Source organism: Cherax quadricarinatus, chromosome 85, assembly GCF_038502225.1.
Source record: "Cherax quadricarinatus isolate ZL_2023a chromosome 85, ASM3850222v1, whole genome shotgun sequence".
NCBI classification, from domain to species: Eukaryota; Metazoa; Arthropoda; class Malacostraca; order Decapoda; family Parastacidae; genus Cherax; species Cherax quadricarinatus.
The window spans coordinates 15469565-15494641 of NC_091376.1; the positions used below are offsets into that span (position 1 = coordinate 15469565).

General features: G+C 40.9%; 1 protein-coding gene across 1 annotated transcript; it reads right to left on the reverse strand.

Annotated features, from left to right (window-relative positions):
- Positions 1-58: 58 nt before the first annotated feature.
- Positions 59-20221, reverse strand: LOC138851064 (uncharacterized). Its single transcript, XM_070103449.1, has 4 exons — positions 20066-20221; positions 10152-10321; positions 5282-5391; positions 59-604 (listed from the first exon to the last, which is right to left on the reverse strand). Exons 1-4 carry the CDS (start codon positions 20102-20104, stop codon positions 225-227), a joined length of 699 nt encoding a protein of 232 aa, XP_069959550.1. The 5' UTR covers positions 20105-20221; the 3' UTR covers positions 59-224.
- Positions 20222-25077: the final 4856 nt, after the last annotated feature.

Here is a 25077-nt window from a genome sequence, read left to right on the forward strand (position 1 = left end):
GCGCCAAGTGTTAACCAGAGGAATTTGCTCAGACTTGTTGGTGCCAGTGAGTCACTCGTTATCACATACACTTTACTTTTCACTCTAATCTCAATGACATCAGGATAAAGGATGCATGTTTTCCTGTGAGATAATTACCCCATATGAGGCTTTTAATAAAATGATTTTTTTTGTAAAACCTATAAACGCTGATAGATTTATTCACATATCAAACATACTCAAACTTATTCCAAAAACGAGTCCCAAGAATCATCATAAGCGCCAGTGGTGTCTGTACAGAGGTTGTCACAGGTGTCTGTGGTGTTCTCACAGATGAGAGATTGTGTGTTAAAGACTTCGTTTTCGGGGCAAAGAAATAAAGCCACATCAGGAGGGTTGCAGTACAAGTAGCCATGACAGTTGTGTGGATTAGGAATCCTGCCATCAGCCACGCAGTACACGTCACAGGGGTCACAAGTTTCGTAGCAAACAGTAGGGTCATCAGAACACGTTCCCGTCTCGAAGTTGAAATACGGAGTACCAGTCGGACATTCTACTTCCAGAGGACCTGTTTCAAGGCAGATTTCATATTTGCTACAATCCAGTGTTGACGGAATTAACGTGCCTGGAATACACAGAAAATGTATGCAGTTATGGTAATGAAAAAAAGGCACACGTTATGGAAATAATTCTCTCACATTAGTTGCCTATTTATTTATTTATTTTCAAAAAGAACCAGAAATATTGAACATTTTATAGGCATTCAAATTACTGCAGAATTTTGTATAATCATTTAATCTTAAGATGATGATGATTATTATTATTCCTGTTATTCATTATTATTATTATTATTATTATTATTAATATTATTATTATTATCATGATTATTATTATTAAAAATAGTAAGTACAGAGGGAACACCGGGGTGGCCCGGTGGCCTGGTGGCAAAAGCTCCCGCTTCACACACGGAGGGCCCGGGTTCGATTCCCGGCGAGTGGAAACATTCGACACGTTTCCTTACACCTGTTGTCCTGTTCACCTAGCAGCAAATAGGTACCTGGGTGTTAGTCGACTGGTGTGTGTCGCATCCAGGGGGACAAGATTAAGGACCCCAATGGAAATAAGTTAGACAGTCCTCGATGACGCACTGACTTTCTTGGGTTATCCTGGGTGGCTAACCCTCCGGGGTTAAAAATCCGAACGAAATCTTATCTTATCTATTAAAGCGAGAGAGAGAGAGACAGAGACAGACAGCCATATCGTCAATATGGCTTCAGGAAAGGTTACTCTGCTGCTGATCTGTTGTTAAACCTCTCCACTAAGTGGCACCAGTCACTGGATGAAACCAAAGTCAGCTGTGTGGTAGCACTGGACATTGCTGGTGCTTTCGACCGGGTGTGGCACCAGGGCCTCTTAGCAAAACTTCAAGCACTGGGAATTGCAGGCTCTACGCTATGTCTCCTCAGTGATTACCTTCATGCTAGATCTTTAAGTGTAGTTCTCAATGGAACGGAATCAGCAAGACATCCTATTGGGGCAAGTGTTCCACAAGGAAGCGTGCTGGGTCCATTGTTATGGAATGTCTACTTCAACGACCTTCTTCATCTCATCCCAGAATCACATGCATATGCAGACGACTGTACACTGACATTCACTTATCCAAGAGAAGAAATGCCAGCTGCTCTAAGTTACATCAATCACCAGCTGAGAGCTATATCAGCTTGGGGAAATAGATGGCAAGTAACATTTGCACCTGAGAAAACGCAAATGATGATCGTCTCTAGGCACCATGACGGTAATGCTGGTGCAGTAGTAGGAATGAATGGGAGGGTGTTGGCACCTGGAGAAGAAGTTGATATCCTTGGGATGAAATTTAACTCCAAATTAACCATGAAGAACCATGTTGTAAATCTTGCAAATAAAGCAGCCAGGAAGCTTAAAGCACTTCACTGTATCTCGCATCTGCTTGACAGTAGGGGTTGCAAGATCCTGTACGAGGCGCAAGTACGCTCACACCTTGAGTATGCTCCACTTTCTTGGTTTGCCTGCCCCCCCTCTCATCTGCAACTGCTTGACAGAGTAGAGAACAGAGCAAGACGTCTCATCTCTCACCTGGACCCATCCTGTTTAGATCTGTCATTTCAGCAGAGCCTTCAACATAGGAGGGATGTGGGTTGCCTTACTTTTATGTACAAGGCCAATATTGTCAAAATGCCACACTTGGATCCACTTCGAGGACAGCGTAAAACAAGCTTTTATGCCACAAGACGGGCAGAAAGCAGCAACTTCACTCTGGCTGTACCCTTCTCCAGAACATCACTCCATCTGAGATCATACATACCCAGGATGACTCGAGTATGGAACACATTCGTACAGCATAATGATGTCAACGAGATAAAGTCAGTTGATCAAATGAAAATGCTGGCCCACAGATGGCTCCAACTTCATCCTGTTCCCTACTTGTATGTCTATTAACAATAAAAATGCTTTCAAATGAGCTGATGTAGGTAACAGCTCTTAGCTTGCCAATAAAGTTAGGAATCCTTAACCTGTAAATAGCTTGTCAATAAAGCTAGGGATCCTTTACCTTGTCAAACCCTGTGTAAAAGAGAGAGAGAGAGAGAGAGAGAGAGAGAGAGAGAGAGAGAGAGAGAGAGAGAGAGAGAGAGATAGTGTGGAAAATTACATTTATCTGTATGTAACTCATAATGTACATACCAGTAAATAACAAAGATAATTATTATTTATCAGAGTTACATAGAGAAGTAAGAATTTGGGACACCTAGGTCACAAAAAATGTCCCCCTTCGATACCTACCACTGTCATATCCACAAGTTGCTCTAGACCTATTAATTATAAATGAAATATACATCACCAGGAATTCTGGTAAATATATAAATTTGTGGACTGTATATTAAAATTACTGGTTTAGAAAGACACGTAAGCAAACACTATGACATATTTATTAGAAAACGTTTCGGTCCTGGGACCTTGATCACTTCTAGAAGTGATCAAGGTCCCAGGACCGAAACGTTTTCTAATAAATATGTCATAGTGTTTGCTTAAGTGTCTTTCTAAACCAACTTGTCGGTATTTATTACCAAGGTTTATACCATTAAAATTAATAATTGATTATATATATACAATTTACATAACAGAAGGAGAATATCTTAAAATCACTCACCAATTTGACTGGAGATCAAGGTGTATCATACTCAGAAAACCTCACTAACTAAATTTATGAAAATACTGGCCAGAATTATAACACAAATCTAGATAGCTTATCTGAGGCTCCTGAAGCTGTCTTGTCCAGTCGTATGATGTTTCAATTTACGCAGGAATGCACATCCAACAATTTCATCTCCTATTTGAGAGGTGTCAGCCCAAATTTACCTCTAGAGCACGAAAATTCTTCCCAGTATTCACTAACGTTTGTGTCCAATTCAAACAACAATGGCGAGTCCCTTCTGCGCAGGTGCGGGCTACCCATTTTTTATGACATAAATTTTTATTAAATATAGTATGTTACACTAATTGACATAAAAAATACAATATTTTTTCTGGAAAATACATTATTTTCCACAGATAGATAGATAGAGAAACAGAGAGAGAGAGAGCGCAAGAGAGAGACAGAGAGAGAGAGAGAGAGAGAGAGAGAGAGAGAGAGAGAGAGAGCGAGAGAGAGAGAGAGAGAGAGAGAGAGAGAGAGAGAGAGAGAGAGAGAGAGAGAGAGAGAGAGAGAGAGAGAGAGAGAGAGAGAGAGAGAGAGAGAGAAAGGCTACTCTGCTGCTGATCTGTTGTTAAACGTCTCCACTAAGTGGCACCAGTCACTGGATGAATCCAAAGTCAGCTGTGTGGTAGCACTGGACATTGCTGGCGCTTTCGACCGGGTGTGGCACCAGGGCCTCTTAGCAAAACTGCAAGCTCTGGGAATTGCAGGCTCTACGCTATGTCTCCTCAGTGATTACCTTCATGGTAGATCTCTAAGTGTAGTTCTCAATGGAACGGAATCAGCAAGACATCCTATTGGGGCAAGTGCTCCACAAGAAGTGTGCTGGGACCATTCTTATGGAATGTCTACTTCAACGACCTTCTTCATCTCATCCCAGAATCCCATGCATATGCAGACGACTGCACACTGAGATTCACCTATCCAAGAGAAGAAATGCTGCTCTAAGCTACATCAATCACCAGCTAAGAGCTATATCAGCTTGGGAAAATAGATGGCAAGAAACATTTGCACCTGAGAAAACGCAAATGATGATGGTCTCTAGGCACAATTATGGTAATGCTGGTGCAGTAGTAAGGATGAATGGGAGGGTGTTGGCACCTGGAGAAGAAGTTGATATTTGAGGGGTGAAATTTGACTCCAAACTAACCATGAAGAACCATGTTATAAATCTTGCAAACAAGGCAGCCAGGAAGCTTACAGCACTTCACCGTATCTCGCATCTGCTTGACAGTAGGGGTTGCAAGATTCTGTACGAGGCACAAGTACGCACACACTTTGAGTATGCTCCACTTTCTTGGTTTGCCTGCCCCCCCCCCTCTCATCTGCGACTGCTTGACAGAGTAGAGAACAGAGCAAGACGTCTCATCTCTCGCCTGGACCCATCCTGGATAGACCTTTTATTTCAGCAGAGCCTTCAACACAGGAGGGATGTGGGTGGCCTTACTGTTATGTACAAGGCCAATATTGTCAAAGTACCACACTTGGATCCACTTCGAGGACAGCGAGAAACAAGCTTTTATGCCACAAGACGGGCAGAAAGCAGCAACTTCACTCTGGCTGTACCCTTCTCCAGAATATCACTGCACCTGAGATCATATATACCCAGGATGACTCGAGTATGGGACACATTCGTAGAACATAATGATGTCAACGAGATAAAGTCAGTTGATCAAATGAAAATGCTAGCCCACAGATGGCCCTCAGCTGGCCCACTAATGACTCCAACATCATTGTTTTCCCTAATTGTATGTCTTATAACAGTAAAACTGCTTTCAAATAAGCTGATGTAGGTAACAGCTCTCAGCTTGTAAATAAAGTTAGGGATCCTTAACCTGTAAATAGCTTGTCAATAATGCTAGGGATCCTTAACCTTGTCAAACCCTGTGTAAAAAAGAGTGAGAGAGAGAGAGAGAGAGAGAGAGAGAGAGAGAGAGAGAGAGAGAGAGAGAGAGAGAGAGAGAGAGAGAGAGAGAGAGAGAGAGAGAGAGAGAGAGAGAGACATACAGACAGAGACAGATAACGAAATAAAAACATATTAGAATGCTTGTAAGATAACGTGACCATCCTGACCTGGAGTCTCACACTGGATGACACACGGGCTGCAGAGACCTTTACAATAGTCGGCAGAAGGATTTATCGTCTGACATTGCCTCACACTATCAGCTGAATTGAAGAAATACCTGAAGAAGACAAGGTGGAAATAAATGGTATAAAATACCGACACAATGAAATATAAACACACATGCAGTATAATGTGATCCTTTATTGACTACGTTTCGCCCACTGTGTGGGCGAAACGTAGTCAATAAAGGATCACATTATACTGCATATGTGTTTATATTTCACTGAAGAAGACAACTGTGCATCACTCCTGGATATAACGTGCTTTCCGGCATATAAGGCGCAAGACAGAAGTATGAGGGTAAATTAGTAATCACATTCAAGGGCTCTTGACCCTGACCTTGAGCATATAAGGCGCAGGATGATTTTCAAGAATTTTGTGGGAAAAAAGCGCGCCTTATATGCCGGAGAATACGGTAAGTACACTAGTGGTATGTATCACACATTATAAGACTGGTAGGATGCATGACACAGTATATGATTAGTAGGATGTATCACACAGTATAAGACTGATAGGATGTATCACACAGTATAAGACTGATAGGATGTAACACACAGCATAAGACTGGTAGGATGTATCACACAGTATAAGACTGGTAGGATGTATCACACAGTATATGATTAGTAGGATGTATCACACAGTATAAGACTGATAGGATGTATCACACAGTATAAGACTGGTAGGATGTATCACACAGTAGAAGACTAGTAGGATGTATCACACAGTATAAGACTAATAGGATGTATCACACAGGGTAAGTCTGGTAGGATGTATCACACAGTATATGACTAGTAGGATGTATCACACAGTATAAGACTGGTAGGATGTATAACACAGTATAAGACTGGTAGGATGTATCACACAGTATAAGACTGGTAGGATGTATAACACAGTATAAGACTGGTAGGATGTATCACACAGTATAAGACTGGTAGGATGTATCACACAGTATAAGACTGGTAGGATGTATCACACAGTATAAGACTGGTAGGATGTATCACACAATATAAGACTGGTAGGATGTATCACACAGTATAAGACTAGTAGGATGTATCACACAGTATAAGACTAATAGGATGTATCACACAGGGTAAGTCTGGTAGGATGTATCACACAGTATATGACTAGTAGGATGTATCACACAGTATAAGACTGGTAGGATGTATAACACAGTATAAGACTGGTAGGATGTATCACACAGTATAAGACTGGTAGGATGTATCACACAGTATAAGACTGGTAGGATGTATCACACAGTATAAGACTGGTAGGATGTATCACACAGTATAAGACTGGTAGGATGTATCAGACAGTATAAGACTGGTAGGATGTATCACACAGTATAAGACTGGTAGGATGTATCACACAGTATAAAACTGGTAGGATGTATCACACAGTATAAGACTGGTGAAATGGTCTCAGAAACGAGATGAAAAAGATTCTTTTAGATCTGATTTCGTATTTCGAATATAAATACTTATAGTTTCCTACATAAGACGAACTGTGATCCAATATAAAAATCTATTCCTCACTGCAAGATAGTTAATACTTGTCAGGCACTTGTGTGCAGATACTTGGCCTGTTGTGTGTGGTGAGTTAAGACACGGCAGCCATCAGGCAGCCTGAGAATTACCAGTGTTAAGAGTGTTGGAAATTTATGGTAACAAGCATTGCTTCCAGGAATTTCATGAGATGTTTATTGGTGTTGTGGTTTATGGTACAGAGATTTAAGCAATTTCTTGGAAAGAGCATTTTTATTTGTGTTTTTTAAGTTCTGAAGCGTTTCCTCCTTAACGAAATATTTAGTTCATCCCGGATATGGAATGGTGTAGAACCCGGAGTTGGATTCTTGAGTTGTCTCCTCATCGTTGTTTTGAAGCAATGTACGTGTGACTTTTAGCAACCTGACCTAACCTAACCTAACCTAACCTAACCTAACCTAACCCAACATAACCTAACCTAACCTAACCTAACCTAACCTAACCTAACCTAACCCAACATAACCTAACCTAACCTAACCTAACCTAACCTAACCTAACCTAACATAACCTAACCTAACATAACCTAACCTAACCTAACCTAACCTAACCTAACCTAACCTAACCTAACCTAACCTAACCTAACCTAACCTAACCTAACCTAACCTAACCTAACCTAACCTAACCTAACCTAACCTAACAAAACCCAACCTAACCTAACCTAAACTAACCTAAGCCAACATAACCTAACCTAACCCAACATAACCTAACCTAACCTAACCTAACCTAACCTAACCTAACATAACATAACCTAACCTAACCTAACCTAACCTAACCTAACCTAACCTAACCTAACATAACCTAACCTAACATAACCTAACCTAACCTAACCTAACCTAACCTAACCTAACATAACCTAACCTAACCCAACATAACATAACCTAACCTAACCTAACCTAACCTAACATAACATAACCTAACCTAACATAACCTAACCTAACCTAACCCAACATAGCCTAACCTAACCTAACCTAACATAACCTAACCTAACATAACCTAACCTAACGTAACGTAACCAAACCTAACCCAACATAGCCTAACCTAACCTAACATAACATAACCTAACGTAACGTAACCTAACCTAACATAACATAACCTAACGTAACATAACCTAACCTAACCTAACCCAACATAGCCTAACCTAACCTAACCTAACATAACCTAACCTAACATAACCTAACCTAACATAACCTAACCTAACCCAACATAGCCTAACATAACCTAACCTAACCTAACCTAACCTAACCTAACCCAACATAACCTAACATAACCTAACATAACCTAACCCAACATAGCCTAACCTAACCTAACCTAACATAACCTAACATAACCTAACCTAACATAACCTAACCTAACATAGCCTAACCTAACCTAACATAGCCTAACCTAACCTAACCTAACGTAACGTAACCTAACATAACCTAACCTAACCCAACATAACGTAACATAACCTAACCCAACATAACCTAACCTAACCTAACCTAGCCTAACCAAATGTAACCTAACATAACCTAACCTAACCTAACACAACATAACCTAACATAACCTCACATAACCTAACATAACCTAATATAACCTAACCTAACGTAACCTAACACAACTTAACTAACCTAACCTAACCTAACCTAACATAACATAACCTACCCTAACGTAACCTAACATAACGTAACCTAACGTAACCTAACATAACCTACCCTTACGTAACCTAACCTAACATAACCTAACCTAACATAACCTAACATAACCTAACCTAACATAACCTAACCCAACATAACCTTACCTAACATAACCTAACCTAACTTAACCTAACCTAATCTAACCTAACCTAACCTTACCTAGCCTAACCTAACATAACCTAACATAACTTAACCTAACATAACCTAACCTAACATAACCTAACATAACCTAACATAACCTACCCTAACATACCCTAACCTAACATAACCTAACCTAACATAACCTAACCTAACATAACCTAACCCAACATAACCTAATTTAACCTAGCTAAACAAATTCTAGGGAATATTTTCCATATTTGAACTGTTGGGAGAGGGGAAGGGTGTGGTCGTAGAGCAATTGTCTGTCATCGGAGGCCCGGTGGCCTGGTGGCTAAAGCTCCCGCTTCACACACGGAGGGCCCGGGTTCGATTCCCGGCGGGTGGAAACATTCGACACATTTCCTTACACCTGTTCACCTAGCAGCAAATAGGTACCTGGGTGTTAGTCGACTGGTGTGGGTCGCATCCTGGGGGACAAGATTAAGGACCCCAATGGAAATAAGTTAGACAGTCCTCGATGACGCACTGACTTTCTTGGGTTATCCTGGGTGGCTAACCCTCCGGGGTTAAAAATCCGAACGAAATCTTATCTTATCTTATCCTCAGAGCTACGATAGGCAGAGACAGCAACAAAGCTAAGTGTTTCATACAGAGTTTTAGTATTTGTTCTACAAGTTCATTTGACCAAAGTTTTGGTTAGTTAAATTTTACCATACAAAGGGTCCTGGGAAGGTTTTGTTAAAGTACAGAGATTTATATGCGTGTATATGAACTGAGAGATACGTACATATGTATATATACAGAGAGACACGCTTGTGGCTAAGTGAAATATGTCGTCTATGCAGTAGACTTCATCAGTGGAATACAGATGCAACTATTATGGAGACAACAGAAACAGTGGAGATATAAAGACGAGATCAATCCATCAACCTTGAAGTAGTTATGAGGTGGTCAGACACTTTCCACTGCAGCTTCTCTCTCCATAACCAGCCACCTCTGTGTTCGACTGAAGAAGCCTACTGTGTAGACGAGAAGTTTCGGAATAAAGATACTAAACTATAGTACACGTGTCTTACTTATCTCCTTGTTGGTATTGAATACCATAATTATGTTGATACACACCTGTGTATGTAACATTATCACAAGTAAGTAATATCTTAGTAGTCAGTTTAATCACTTTGAAAAGGAACTATAAACTATTTGGTATTGTGATTTCAAAAAAATTCTTGAATGATTGAAAACTGAATGTTCCAAGTGTTGCAGTATACCTGTCGTGATATACAACGAGAGATTAATATGCAACGAATGTTAATTATGTGTACCATATTTATAACTATATACATTGAGGGGATATATACCTAGTTGAGTAAATACAATTCTGATATTTTATTTTGTTCATGAGAAACTGTAAACCCGTTAGGGTCATATAGCACTCTACTATCATGCTGACCAGCGCGTAATCCTACATATATTAACACATAGAAAAGTATAATTGGACTCACCCTTCTTCGCACTGGAGGGGTAAGACAGACGGCTCTATGGGGAGGACACCGTCTCCATCTGGGTCGCTACAGACATAATACTGAAGACAATTGGTTGGGTCTTTAACCAGGTCTCCCTCTTTCCTGCCTGTGCAGTCAGGTACACACAGCTGTGATGACGCCCGGACTGCCTGGGAAAACAGGGAACGAGACACATGTATACTTGGAAGGTGGAGGTAGACACAAAAACACATCACCCACACTCACATATAGTGCTGCAGGCAGTAGTGTTGACACAAGTGACGCTTGAGTGAGGGGCAACGAGCAGCGAGTCAGTGCTACTGGCAGCTGTGTTGACACAAAAAAGTCATTAACAACAGGTCAAGGTTGTGACCAGTAAAAAAAGAAGTGTAAATATCTACTCATTTCAGAGGAGTGGAGCAGCAGCCTAACATGACATAAACAGTGACTAACTTTCATATACATGGGCAGTGTTGAGTGTACCTATGGGTACATTCTCTCTTTCTCTCTCTCTCTCTCTCTCCAACACACACACACACACACACACATACACACACATACACACACACGCACACACGAGGACCAGGCAGAACTACAAAGAGATCTGACAGGCTGCAGGTCTGGTCCAGCAACTGACTCCTGAAGTTCAACCCCTTCAAGTGCAAAGTCATGAAGATTGGGCAAAGAAGACCGCAGACGGAGTACAGTCTAGGGGGCCAAAGACTACAAACCTCACACAAGGAGAAGGACCTTGGGGTGAGTATAACACCAGGCACATCTCCTGAGGTGCACATCAACCAAATAACTGCTGCAGCTTATGGGCGCCTAGCAAACCTAAGAACAGCATTCTGACAGCTTAAGGAATCGTTCAGGACCCTGTACACTGTGTATATTATACCCATATTGGAGTATGCAGCACCAGTTTGAAACCCACACCTAGCCAAGCATGTAAGGACGCTAGAAAAAGTGCAAAGGTTTGCAACTTGACTGATCCCGGAGTTAAGGTGTATGCCCTACGAGGAGAGGTTAAGGAAAATCGATCTGACGACACTGGAGGATAGGAAAGGTAGGGGGGATAGGATAACAACATACAAAATCTGAGAGGAATCAACAAGGTGGACAGAGACAGGATGTTTCAGAGATGGGACATAGCAACAAGGGGTCATTGTTGGAAGTTAAAGACTCAGATGAATCACAGGGATCTTAGGAAGCATTTTTTTAGTGACAGAGTTGTCAGAAAGTGAAATAGTCTAGGAAGTGATGTAGTGGAGGCAGGATCAATACATAGCTTTAAGAAGAGGTATAATAAAGCTCATGGAGCGGGAAGAGTGACCTAGTAGCGGCCAGAGAATAGGAGGGGCAAGGAGCTGTGAATCGACCCCTGCAACCACAATTAGGTGAAAACTTGGTGAGTACACACACACACACACAGTGATTTAGGTCAACTCTGCTTGTGAGGTCAAAGGTAGACCTAACCAACTAGTGTAAATTGTCACACCCCTTGCCTTGGGTCTCGGTCTCAGATCATTTGATCTTGATGGCGACAGTAAGGAGTGGTTAGTGACTCTGGTGTGAAAACATGTGGTGTGCATCTCATGGGGGTGAACCCCAAAACGTAGAGTTTAGGAGGGGCACTTTAAGGACCACATAAACTCTAGGAAACAGAGAGGAGATTCGGTCAGAGCTCTTACCTGCGTGTAGAGCTCTGGGCGAGGAGCTAGAGTCTCTGGGGGAAACTTTAGGTCTGCTGTAGCTGGGATCATAGAGCTGTGGAGAGAGCTGGGAGCTCTGGGGAGCTAGCTGTCCTCAGTGTGGGTCTTGAGACCCGTGGCTAGTAAGTTCCTTCGATGAACCGCCCTACTGCACATGTATTGTAAGATATATTCACTTTTGTCTCACTGTTTATGTACAATCCCCATTTATCTAAATCCAATCCTGTTTTCCTGTTCCAGATTATATTACTGTACAAAAACTTAGAAATAAAACTGAGTGGAATAGTAACATTCACTGTCCCAGTTATTTCTTGTTCTTATTTTATTATTTTATTTAAAGTACTGAGAGGATGAGTAGTGTAGAGTTAATGAGAGGTGATGGTGTAATCACTAGTGATCTCACATTACCTCCTCTGATGTCAATCGACTCACCTCTCATGCATACTCTCTACCTTTTCTTTCGTTACTCCTTTATCCCTTATTACCTGAATTGTCCCCATCTTATATGACAGCTCACACACAGACACCCGCACACACGTGTAGGGCCAGGAGCTGTGAATCGACCCCTCCAACCACAACTAGGTGAGTACACACACACACACACACCAAGCCAGTGAGATAAGAGGTGAGGATAGATGAGGTAGTGAGTAATAACACAATCACAAGATGAGAGGAATATCGATAGATCAGTTAGTGAATAATAAAACAATCATAAAGTAAGGGGGGAAAGAAGAGGAAAAAATCGAAGGGAAAATATCCAGTTTTCTTTGGACTCCGGTGAATAGAATAATTAAAGAGAAGAAGAAACTGAAGGGGAACCAGAGCCAGGAGTGCTGTCACAACGAGAATCATCGTGCAGCCACAACACAGCAGGGATCCTAGATGACACCCCTGCCAGGCGTGATATACAAATGATCTTTTTGTGGTTGCATGTTGAATGATCAGTGTTGACACCAATGTTTGGCCCTGCATCAGTAGTAGCTGTGGGTCACAAACCCTACTCTGGAGAGCTAATATCATACATACATCACTTAAGAGGGAAGAAGAGCTAGTAGGAGAGTTTGGGTTACCACATGTAGGCCGACAAGTGCACAGGTGCTTAGGCATACATAACTGACAGTAAAACAAACATACAGCCTACTGACCATTAGTCTTCCTCCTTCTCCTAATATTCCTCCTCCTCCACCTATTTCTCCTTTCCCTCCTTCTCCTCTTCCTCTTCCATCTCCTACTTCTCATTGTCTTCTGTTCTTCCTCTTCCTCCTCCACCTATTCCTCCTCTCCCTCATCCTCCTCCTACTCGTCTTTCTCCTCTTCCCCCAACCTCCTCCTTTTCCCTCTCTCTCCCTTAGCCTTCCCTCTCTCGCTTTTCCCTCCACCCTCCTTTCACTGTAACTAGACAGCACCAACCCACTCATTTCCCTACACTTCCCTGTTCTCTCCTCTCTCTCCCTCTGTCTCTCTCTCTCCATTTCTCTTCATCTCTCTCTCTCTCTCTCTCTCTCTCTCTCTCTCTCTCTCTCTCTCTCTCTCTCTCTCTCTTTTTACACATGGTTTGACAAGGTTAAGGATCCCTAGCTTTATTGACAAGCTATTTACAGGTTAAGGATTCCTAACTTTATTGGCAAGCTAAGAGCTGTTACCTACATCAGCTCATTTGAAAACATTTTTATTGTCATGAGACATACAAGTAAGGAACAGGATGAAGTTGGAGCCATCTGTGGGCCAGCATTTTCATTTGATCAACTGACTTTATCTCGTTGACATCATTATGCTGTACGAATGTGTTCCATGCTCTAGTCATCCTGGGTATGTATGATCTCAGATGGAGTGATGTTCTGGAGAAGGGTACAGCCAGAGTGAAGTTGCTGCTTTCTGCTCGTCTTGTGGCATAAAAGCTTGTTTCACGCTGTCCTCGAAGTGGATCCAAGTGTGGTATTTTGACAATATTGGCCTTGTACATAACAGTAAGGCCACCCACATCCCTCCTATGTTGAAAACTCTGCTGAAATGACAGATCTATCCAGGATGGGTCCAGGCGAGAGATGAGACGTCTTGCTCTGTTCTCTACTCTTTCAAGCAGTCGCAGATGAGAGAGGGGGCAGGCAAACCAAGAAAGTGGAGCATACTCAAGGTGTGAGCGTACTTGTGCCTCGTACAGGATCTTGCAACCCCTACTGTCAAGCAGATGCGAGATACGGCGAAGTGCTGTTAGCTTCCTGGCTGCCTTGTTTGCAAGATTTACAACATGGTTCTTCATGGTTAGTTTGGAGTCAAATTTCACCCCACAAATATCAACTTCTTCTCCAGGTGCCAACACCCTCCCATTTATCCTTACTACTGCACCAGCATTTCCATCATGGTGCCTAGAGACGATCATCAAATGCGTTTTCTCAGGTGCAAATGTTACTTGTCATCTATTTCCCCAAACAGATATAGCTCTCAGCTGGTGATTGATGTAGCTTAGAGCAGCTGGCATTTCTTCTCTTGGATAAGTGAATGTCAGTGTACAGTCGTCTGCATATGCATGTGATTCTGGGATGAGATGAAGAAGGTCGTTGAAGTAGACATTCCATAACAATGGACCCAGCACGCTTCCTTGTGGAACACTTGCCCCAATAGGATGTCTTGCTGATTCCGTTCCATTGAGAACTACACTTAGAGATCTACCATGAAGGTAATCACTGAGGAGACATAACGTAGAGCCTGCAATTCCCAGTGCTTGAAGTTTCGCTAAGAGGCCCTGGTGCCACACCCGGTCGAAAGCGCCAGCAATGTCCAGTGCTACCACACAGCTGACTTTGGATTCATCCAGTGACTGGTGCCACTTAGTGGAGACGTTTAACAACAGATCAGCAGCAGAGCAACCTTTCCTGAAGCCATATTGACGATCACAAAGTAGTGAGTGGTAGTCAAAAACTCAAGGATCTTACCAGTGATTGACAGGAGTGACTCTGGTCTGTAGTTGCTGATTTCTGCTCTGCTCTTCTTTTTGTGAACAGGGACTACATTTGCCTTTTTTCATAGAGAGGGCCATTTACACTGTACTAGGCAGTGCTGAAAGATGCGAGTTAGAGGTGCTGCTAGCTGGTCTGCACATCTTCTCAACAATCTTGGGCTCAACTTGTCTTGGCCCACAGCCTTTTCTTCGTCAAGCGATTTAAGAAGGAAATGCACCTCCTCCTGCCTCTCTCTCTCTCTCCCTCTCTCTCTCTCTCTCTCTCTCTCTCTCTCTCTCTCTCTCTCTCTCTCTCTCTGTCTGTTTGTCTCTCTCTCTCTCTCTCTCTCTCTCTCTCTCTCTCTCTCTCTCTCTCTCTCTCTCTCTCTCTCTCTCTCTCTCTCTCTCTCTCCCTCTCTTTCTCTCCATCATTCTCTCTTCCTCTTTCTTCTATCCCTTGTCATCTCCCACCATCCCTCCATTCTCCTCTCTTTTCCTTCCTCCCTCCCTTTCACCCTTTCTCTCCCTCTAGCCCCCTTTCTAATCTTTCTCCTCCCCCATTACTTTCCCTACCTCCCTCTCTCTCCCCATATCTGCCCCCCACACACACACTCCCCTCCACACACACACTCCCCAATACACACACATGCACAAGCAGCACACACCCACATTACAACACACACACACACACACACACACACACACACGCACACACACACACACACACACACACACACACACACACACATTACAACATAAAAAAAAATGGTGGCTCGGAAAGGAAGTCGAAGGCTCGGAGGATTAGAGGAAAATGCTTCTGGCAGAGAAAAATGGATGGAAGAACAATATAAAAGGATGGAACAAGAGTGGAAGAGCAAACTAGGTGAGCTTCCTGTGAAAATGGAGAGGAGGATGGAGGCAGTGAAGAAGAAATGGGAGTCATAAGCCGAAGCCGCAGAAGCCAGGATAAGGCCCCTAGAATATGAGGTAAATAGGCTGAAGTGAGTTACAGGGCTATTGCCCAGAGGAGACAGCATCTGAAGCAGGTACACCTGTACTGAATAGGGAGCCAATGGAAACGAAGGAGACCTGACCTACACTAAGGCCCTATCAGACCACCAAGCATGGCCCAGAAATGAAGGGAGAGAGCAGTTAGAAGCAAGGATAGCAGTAAGAGAGGGGGGAGAAGGTGGAGAGAGAGATAGGACCCATGCAGAGGCATGATCATGCCACCAAAAGCTACAGGAATAAATAAGGGAAACAATGGCTATGTACAAACGGGAATGGCAATGCCAGAGGAAAGAGAGAGGTGAATGTTTATTTTTAGGCTTTGGGAGAGTGAGGAGATGATCCACAATGAAAGATGGCAGGAAGAAAAACTGAAGATTGAAAACATCATCAGAGAAATAGGTGAGGGGGGGCATGATTGAGATAGTGTTCATAGCGTTGGAGACAATACATACAACTGAGGAAGAAGTGAAGAGGCTGCTAAGCGAGCTAGGTACCTCAAAGGCAATGGGGCTGGATAACATCTCTCCATGGGTCCTGAGAGATGGTGCAGAAGTGCTATGTGTACCCTTAACAACAATTTTCAACACATCTATCGAAACAGGGCGACTACATGAGGTATGGAAGACAGTAAATGTAGTCCCAATATTTAAAAAAAGAGACAGACACGAAGCATTAAACTACAGACCAATGTCACTGATATGTATAGTATGCAGAGTCATGGAGAAGACTATGGGAAGAAGAGTGGTGGAGCACCTACAAAGGAATGAGCTTATCAGTGACAGCCAGCATGGTTTCAGGGACAGGAAATCTTCTGTCACAAACCTACTGGAGTTCTATGACAGGGTGACAGCAATAAGACAAGAGAGAGAGAGGGGTGGGTAGACTGTATTTTTTTGGACTTTAAGAAGGCGTTTGACACAGTTCCACACAAGAGATAAGTGCAAAAGCTGGAGGACCAGGCATAGATAACAGGGAAGGCAATACAATGGATCAGGAAATACCTGTCAGGAAGACAGCAGCGAGTAATGGTAAGTGGCGAGGTGTCAGAGTGGACGCCTGTGACGAGTGGGTTTTCACAGGGGTGAGTCCTAGGACCGGTGCTGTTTCTGGTATTTGTGAATGACATAACGGAAGGAATAGACTTCGAAATGCCCCTGTTTACCGATGATGTGAAGTTGATGAGAAGAATCCAATCGGATGTGGACCAGGCAAAACTACAATGGGATCTGGTCCAGCAATTGGATCCTGGAGTTCAACCCCACCAAGTGCAAAGTCATGAAGATTGGGGAAGGGCAAAAACCGCAGACAGAGTACAGTCTAGGGGGCCAAAGACTACAAACCTCACATGGTGTGAGTATAACACCAGGAACATCTCCTGAGGTAAATAGATCTGACGACACTGGAGGATAGGAGAGGTAGGGGGGACAGGATAACGACATACAAAGTACTGAGAGGAAAAAACAAGGTGGACAGAGACAGGATGTTCCAGAGATGGGACACAACAACAAGGGGTCACAGTTGGAAGTTGAAGACTCAGATGAATCACAGGGATGTTAGGAAGTATTTCTTCAACCATAGAGTGAGGTAGTGGAAAGTGAGGTAGTGCAAAGTGAGGTAGTGGAGGCAGGTAGAATACATAGCTTTAAGAAGTGCTATGAGAAAGTTCATAGAGCAGGGAGAGAGAGGACCTAGTGATGACCAGTGAAGACACGGGGCCAGGAGCTATGAATCGTTTCCTGAAACCACAATTAGGTGAGTACACGCACACACATACACACACACACACACACACACACACACACACACACACACACACACACACACACACACACACACACACACACACACACACACACACACACACGCATACACACACACACGCACAGACACACACACACACAGATTAGTTAGGAAGTGGAATAGTTTGGGAAGAGAAGTAGTGGAGGCAGGATCCATACATAGCTTTAAGCAGAGGTATGATAAAGCTCACAGTACAGGGAGAGTGACCTAGTAGCGACCAGTGAAGAGGCGGAGCCAGGAGCTTGGGATCGACCCCTGCAACCTCAACTAGGTGAGTACAACTAGGTGAGTACACACAAGCAAACAAACAAACAAGGCCTTCAACACAATTACTCACAAGAGATTAATGAAAAAGCTAGAGGATCAGGCACGCACAACAGGAAAGGCACCGCAGTGGATCAGAGAATACCTTACAGGGCGGCAACAACGAGTCATGGTACGTGACGAAGTATCTGAGTGGGCTCCTGTGACGAGAGGGGTTCCACAGGGGTCAGTCCTAGGACCGGTGCTGTTTTTGATATATGTGAGTGACGTGACTGAAGGGATAAGCTCAGAGGTGTCCCTGTTTGCAGATCATGTGAAGTTAATGAGAAGAACTGAATAGGATAAGAATCAGGCAGGTCTTCAAAGAGACCTGGATAGACTACCAGCCTGGTCCAACAAATGGCTCCTTGAATTTAACCCCGCCAAATGCAAAGCCATGAAAATCGGGGAAGAGCAAAGAATACCGCAGACAGAGTGTATTCTATGTGGCCAAAGACTAGAAAGCTCACTCAAGGAAAAAGATCATGGGGCGAGTATGCAGCGAGAGAGGACTTAGTAGCGATCAGTGAAGAGGCGGGACCAGAAGCTATGAATCAACCCCTGCAACCACAAATAGGAGAGTACACAGGTGTCCTTGTTTGCTGATGTTGTGAAGCTAATGCGGAGAGTTCAAGTGGATGAGGATTAGGTACAAGTACAAAGTGTTCTAGACAGGCTAAAAACCTGGTCCATCAACTGACTCCTGGAGTTCAACCCCACCAAGTGCAAAGTCATGAAGTTTGGGGAAGGTTATAGAAGTTCACAGAGAGAGTACAGGCTAGGGAGGCCAATGACTGCAAACCTTACTCAAGCAAAAGGATCCTGGGGTGAGTATAATAACGAACATATCTCCTGAGGTGTACTTCAGTTAAATAACTGCTGCACCATATGGGCACCTGGCAAACCTAAAAATAGCGTATCGACACCTTAGCGAGGAATCGTTCAAGACTCTGCACACCGTGTACGTCAGTCCTATACTGGTATTGCAACTCCAGTATGGAACCCACACTTGATCAAGCACGTCAAAAAATTAGAGAAGGTAGAAAGGTTTGCTACAGGACTAGTCCCGGCGGGAAAGGGCATGTCAAAAGAGGAGAGATTAATAGAAATTGATCTGACGACAGAGGACAGGAGGGATAGGGAGGGCTTGACAACGACATATAGGGGTAGTTAAAAGATGTTTTAGAGATGGGACACAACAACAGTGGGTCACAACTGGAAGTTGAAGACTCAGATGAACCACATGAATGTTAGGAAGTATTTCTTTAGTCACAGAGTTTTCAGGAAGTGGAATTCTCTGGGAAGTGATGTAGTGGAGGAAGGGTCCACACATAGCTTTAAGAAAAGATACGATAAAGCTAATGGAGCAGGGAGAGAGTTAGCTTAGAAGCGATCAGTGAAGATTCGGGGCCAGAAGCTATGAATCGACCCCTGCAACTACAAATAGGTGAGTAAAATAGGTTAGCAAACATACAAAAGTACAGAGACAGACAGACACACACACACACAATATATATAAACAATACACACACACACATATATATATATATATATATATATATATATATATATATATATATATATATATATATATATATGTCGTGCCGAATATGTAAAACTGGTCAATTAGCAAGAACTCATTTAAAATTAAGTCCTTTCTAAAATTTTCTTTTATACGTTTAAAGATGTATTTTATTCATTAATGTTGATGAAAAAATTAATGATTTTGCACCAAAAGGAAATTAGAAAACTTACCTAACCTTATTGTAACATGCTCAATTTATTTTCGCCTAACCCAACTAAATATATTTTAGATTTGTTTACAGTAATTTAATACTAAACAAACACAGTAATATATATTTTTTTCGTTAGGTTGAGAATGATTTTGGCGAAATTATTGCATACACAAATTTTCACTAGTCCCATATAATTCTGCCTATTCGGCATGACATATATATATATATATATAAATACATATATATATATATATATATATATATATATATATATATATATATATATATATATATATATATATATATATATATATATATATATATATATATATATATATATATATATATATATATATATATATATATATACAAACATACATACATACATACTAATTAAACTAAAGTGTTCCATACCAGCAGGAGAAGTGCTGAGACAATTGCCACAACCTGCATGGTGGAAGTCGGTGACTAGTATGGTCATAATGCTCGTTGCTGTCGCTGTCTTATAACACTATGTGCTTTCTCCAGCTGTCAGTCTTCCCACCTGTCACTAACATCAACGATTGGTACAATTTACGTTACAAAAAATTAAGCCCCACCCCTTGACATATTTGCCAGATATGTTTCTTCAGAAGGCAGAGGCCTGGGAATTGTTGTGTGAGTGATAGGAAGCCAGAACACTCGGTTGTCTGGGAAAGGCTACACGTGGTGGCGAGTATTTCATAACAACACTTAGAGTCAGAAGGTATCTGGGAGGACTAAGCTTACGAGACCTCGGTAAGAGTACCATGGGAGACAAGCCTAATATACCTGCTGCAATGTAATTACATATATATATATATATATATATATATATATATATATATATATATATATATATATATATATATATATATATATGTCGTGCCGAATATGTAAAACTGGTCAATTAGCAAGAACTCATTTAAAATTAAGTCCTTTCTAAAATTTTCTCTTATACGTTTTAAGATATATTTTTTTCATTAATGTTGATGTAAAAAAATTTAATTTTGCACCAAAAGAATCTTAGAAAACTTACCTAACCTTATTATAACAAGAACAATTTATTTTAGCCTAACCCAACTAAATATATTTTAGATTTGTTTACAATAATTTAATACTAAACAAACACAGTGAAATGTATTTTTTTCGTTAGGTTCAGAATGATTTTGGCGAAATTATTGCATACACAAATTTTCACTTGTCCTATATGGCAAGATGAACGTTGCTATTTAAGCCAAGTCCGCAAGTTCTGCCTATTCGGCACGACATATATATATATATATATATATATATATATATATATATATATACATATATATATATATATATATATATATATATATATATATATATATATATATATATATATATATATATATATATATATATATATATATATATATATATATATATATATATATATATATGTCGTGCCGAATAGGCAGAACTTTCGATCTTGGCTTAAATAGCAACGTTCATCTTGCCATATAGGACAAGCGAAAATTTGTGTATTCAATAATTTCGACAAAATCATTCTGAACCTAACGAAAAAAATATATTTCACTGTGTTTGTTTAGTATTAAATTATTGTAAACCAATCTAAAATATATTTAGTTGGGTTAGGCTACAATAAATTGTTCTTGTTATAATAAGGTTAGGTAAGTTTTCTAAGATTCTTTTGGTGCAAAATTAAAAATTTTTACAATAACATTAATGAAAAAAATATATTTTTAAACGTATAAGAGAAAATTTACGAAAAGACTTAATTTTAAATGAGTTCTTGCTAATTGACCAATTTTACATATTCGGCACGACATATATATATATATATATATATATATATATATATATATATATATATATATATGTACAGTATATATATATATATATATATATATATATATATATATATATATATATATATATATATATATATACATATATATATATATATATATATATATATATATATATATATATATATATATATATATATATATATATATATATATATATATATATATATATATATATATATATATATACTATAATAATAATAAATATGTACCTCTTTGACATATGACGTGTTTGCCTCAACTTATCCAAGAAACCAAAAACTACATGAAAAGAATATAGTTTTTAATTTGTAATTCCCTTCCAGAAAATGCATGAAGTTCTTAGTCCGCCAAGTGATACAGTCATGTATAAAAACCACCTTCTTCAACTGACCCAAATTCTGCATAGATTATTTTTGTTAAAGCACAATTTGTCAAAGTTAATCTTGTTTAGGTAATTCATATTATTATTTTTACGAAAATCAATTTATTTTCTCTTACGTCATAACCACTACAAGTATTTTAACAAATTGTCTTACCAAAACAATCCAGAAATGTCATAAACTTTAATAGTAGTATATTCATGTCGATCTAGAGACACTGGCGGATTCCAGGATAATGACCATGGAAAAGAATGTGATACTCGGGGGACAGCATAACCTGAGGGCTGTCAGGGTACAAGTTTAATATGTTTAATCATCCCCCAAGGGGATAGAGAGACTTATTTCTGTGCATTACTAAGTAGGAACAGAAGCAGAACAAAGGATTCAGGTGACTGGGTGGGAGATTCCAGGATAATGACCATGGAAAAGAATGTGATACTCGAGGGACAGCATAACCTCAGGGCTGTCAGGGTACAAGTTTAATATGTTTAATCATCCCCCAAGGGGATAGAGAGACTTATTTCTGTGCATTACTAAGTAGAAAAAAGGTAGATAATGATCACTTCTGACTCCCCAAACTCTGCTCCCCTGATAGATGGGAGAGGCAGTACAAAGGATTCAGGTGACTGGGTACAAACTTGATATCTCCGAGGGAGTTCCCCGGTCTGCAACTCACTGACGCAAAATCAGAGTTTGGCAATATTTTTATTAATTCACATACAAAAGGGCAAAAGCTGTGCAAAGTTTTTTAGCACGAGCAAAGGGGCGAAACTTTGCAAGTTTTAGTGGTTAGACTGAATGACTGCGCTCCTCCTGTTCACTTTCTGTAAGATTGATAACCTCCCGCTCGAAAATGATTTCCTTTTCAGGTACGTCATCTCCCGCCTTTTCTCCATCTCCTGCCTTTACACCATCTGCTGCCTTTACTCCATCTGCTGCCTTTACTCCATCTGCTGCCTTTACCTCGGGCGTTTTCCCTTCCTTCTCTGACTGGTTGTTTGGGTCCGCTTCAAGGTCGGCAGTTTGTTCAGCACCTGCTGCGGCAGTGACCTCAACAGAGTCATCAGATTGAGCAGTAGCAAGCGTAGAGAGGTCCACAACGAGGTCATCAGACTGACATGAGGGAAGGCTCTGCGTTTCATCGTTGTCGAGATCTGGTTCTTTCTTCATAGGCTCCTCTATATCAGATGAACTGTTCCCATCTTCCACAGGCTGTAAGTCATAAAGAGAACATATTTATCACTTTCAAATAAAGGAGTGGGACTCGTCTCTAATCTACCAAAGGAGGGAAACATAGAAGACATACCCTTTCCTGAGGAAGTCTATGTTTGCGTTTCCTGCTATCATCACAATGACACCGGTTTAGGAGTTTGATGCCGGCGTGTTCCTTCCCTTCCAATCTACCAGCCGATAAAATCAAAACTTTACAAATTCTGACTGGCCCAGTGAAAACTGTTGAAGAAAAAGGAGACTCAACTTTAAAATTATTATAAGTCTCTTGCGCTCGTTTGTTTCGTTAATATTCAAAGAGAAGTATCCAATCTACCAGCCGATAAAATCAAAACTTTACAAATTCTAACTGGTCCAGTGAAAACTGTTGAAAAAAAGAGACTCAACTTTAAAAATTATTATAAGTCTCTTGCGCTCGTTTATTTCGTTAATATTCAAAGAGAAGTTTTAGCAAAATAAATGTCTCGCTTACCAGAATCGAGAATGTCTGCTTCCTTCACCATGATGAGAGTAAAGGCTATGGAGAGGACAGCCTCTATCTTTAGCGGGGAAGACAGCTTCAGCGGGCTCTTATATACAGCTCAGAAAGGACCTTACCAGCCAGGAGGGGTATTTAGGGGATACTCTCGTCAGAGGTGACCTTCCTCACAGAGGGAAGCACAAATGTAACCTTGACTATTTAGGCAAAATGTGATTTCACAGGGAGGCAACATTTTAAAATTCTCTCTAGCATAAGCTATCACTAATCTGTCATTGATAAAAAGCGATTTTTCCGAGAAAATTTATTTTAAAAAATATAAAGCTCTTTCTAATCCCACAAGGCTTGTTTTATGAATAAACATCATAACATATAGACCGCAAGTGAGTGAAAAATCACTTTGTGTTCTGCTGGATAAACGATATAAATATTTAATTTTATTTAGTTTAAGAAAATTTTTTTAATTTATGCCATAATTCTCTGTTTTTTTCCCGTAACTGTCAAAGAAGAAGGATAGACTATTTTTCTTGTCCAAGAGAAGAGAAAAAAAATGGCCCATTACTTTTGAACTGTACGAAGGAAGAATATTGCTTACAAGCGCTATGGGCCTTTCCGAGGGATAGGCATCTAATCTTATTTGCTTTAGAGCGTCTATAGTGAAACAGCCAATATATGTGACTTTATTTCCTAGGGCCGGAATTAAACTATTATTTATTTCTGTGCAATTCATTTTTTTATTTATGCTCGCACGTCACAATGAACAGATTTATTCTGGTGGATGGATAAAACACCAGTGGTCTGAGCAAATAATAAAACTACCTTATTATGAGGGCGGGCTTAGAGAACTGTAATTCAATTCTCAAGTTACCAGACCATACCCCAGCCGGGATTGAACCCGCGGTCATAGAGTCTCAAAACTCCAGCCCGTCGCGTTAGCCACTAGGCCAGCTAGCCACAATAAGATTCGTCCAACTGGGTATATTTCTACACCATAGGAAGGTTAGCACAGGCACCACTGTGACCACAAATGCAAGTTTTTACAGACGAATCTCCAGCTAGCGTGGCCGTGACGAACTCTAGCTCTAGTCCCTTCACTGCCGTCAACATGACTCAAGAAATCGTAATGACACGATTGCAAACCACAATTTCTTGAGTCATGTTGACGGCAGTGAAGGGACTAGAGCTAGAGTTCGTCACGGCCACGCTAGCTGGAGATTCGTCTGTAAAAAACTTGCATTTGTGGTCACAGTGGTGCCTGTGCTAACCTTCCTATGGTGTAGAAATATACCCAGTTGGACGAATCTTATTGTGGCTAGCTGATCTAGTGGGTAACGCGACGGGCTGGAGTTTTGAGACTCTATGACTGCGGGTTCAATCCCGGCCGGGGTATTGTTTGTTTGCAATCGTGTCATTACGATTTCTTGACTCAAGTTACCAGATTTTTCAATCGGGAAAGCGTCTTCCACTTGGCTGTCTGTT

What these genes read in the sequence shown, in the direction of transcription:
- LOC138851064 (XM_070103449.1), bottom strand. Translation starts at nt 20,104, where the DNA reads ATGCAGGTTGTGGCAATTGTCTCAGCACTTCTCCTGCTG. An exon ending in TCTCAGCACTTCTCCTGCTG is followed by an intron (nt 10,322 to 20,065) that starts GTATGGAACACT and finishes CTGTTTTCCCAG; the next exon opens with GCAGTCCGGGCGTCATCACA. An exon ending in CCCCTCCAGTGCGAAGAAGG is followed by an intron (nt 5,392 to 10,151) that starts GTGAGTCCAATT and finishes TGTCTTCTTCAG; the next exon opens with GTATTTCTTCAATTCAGCTG.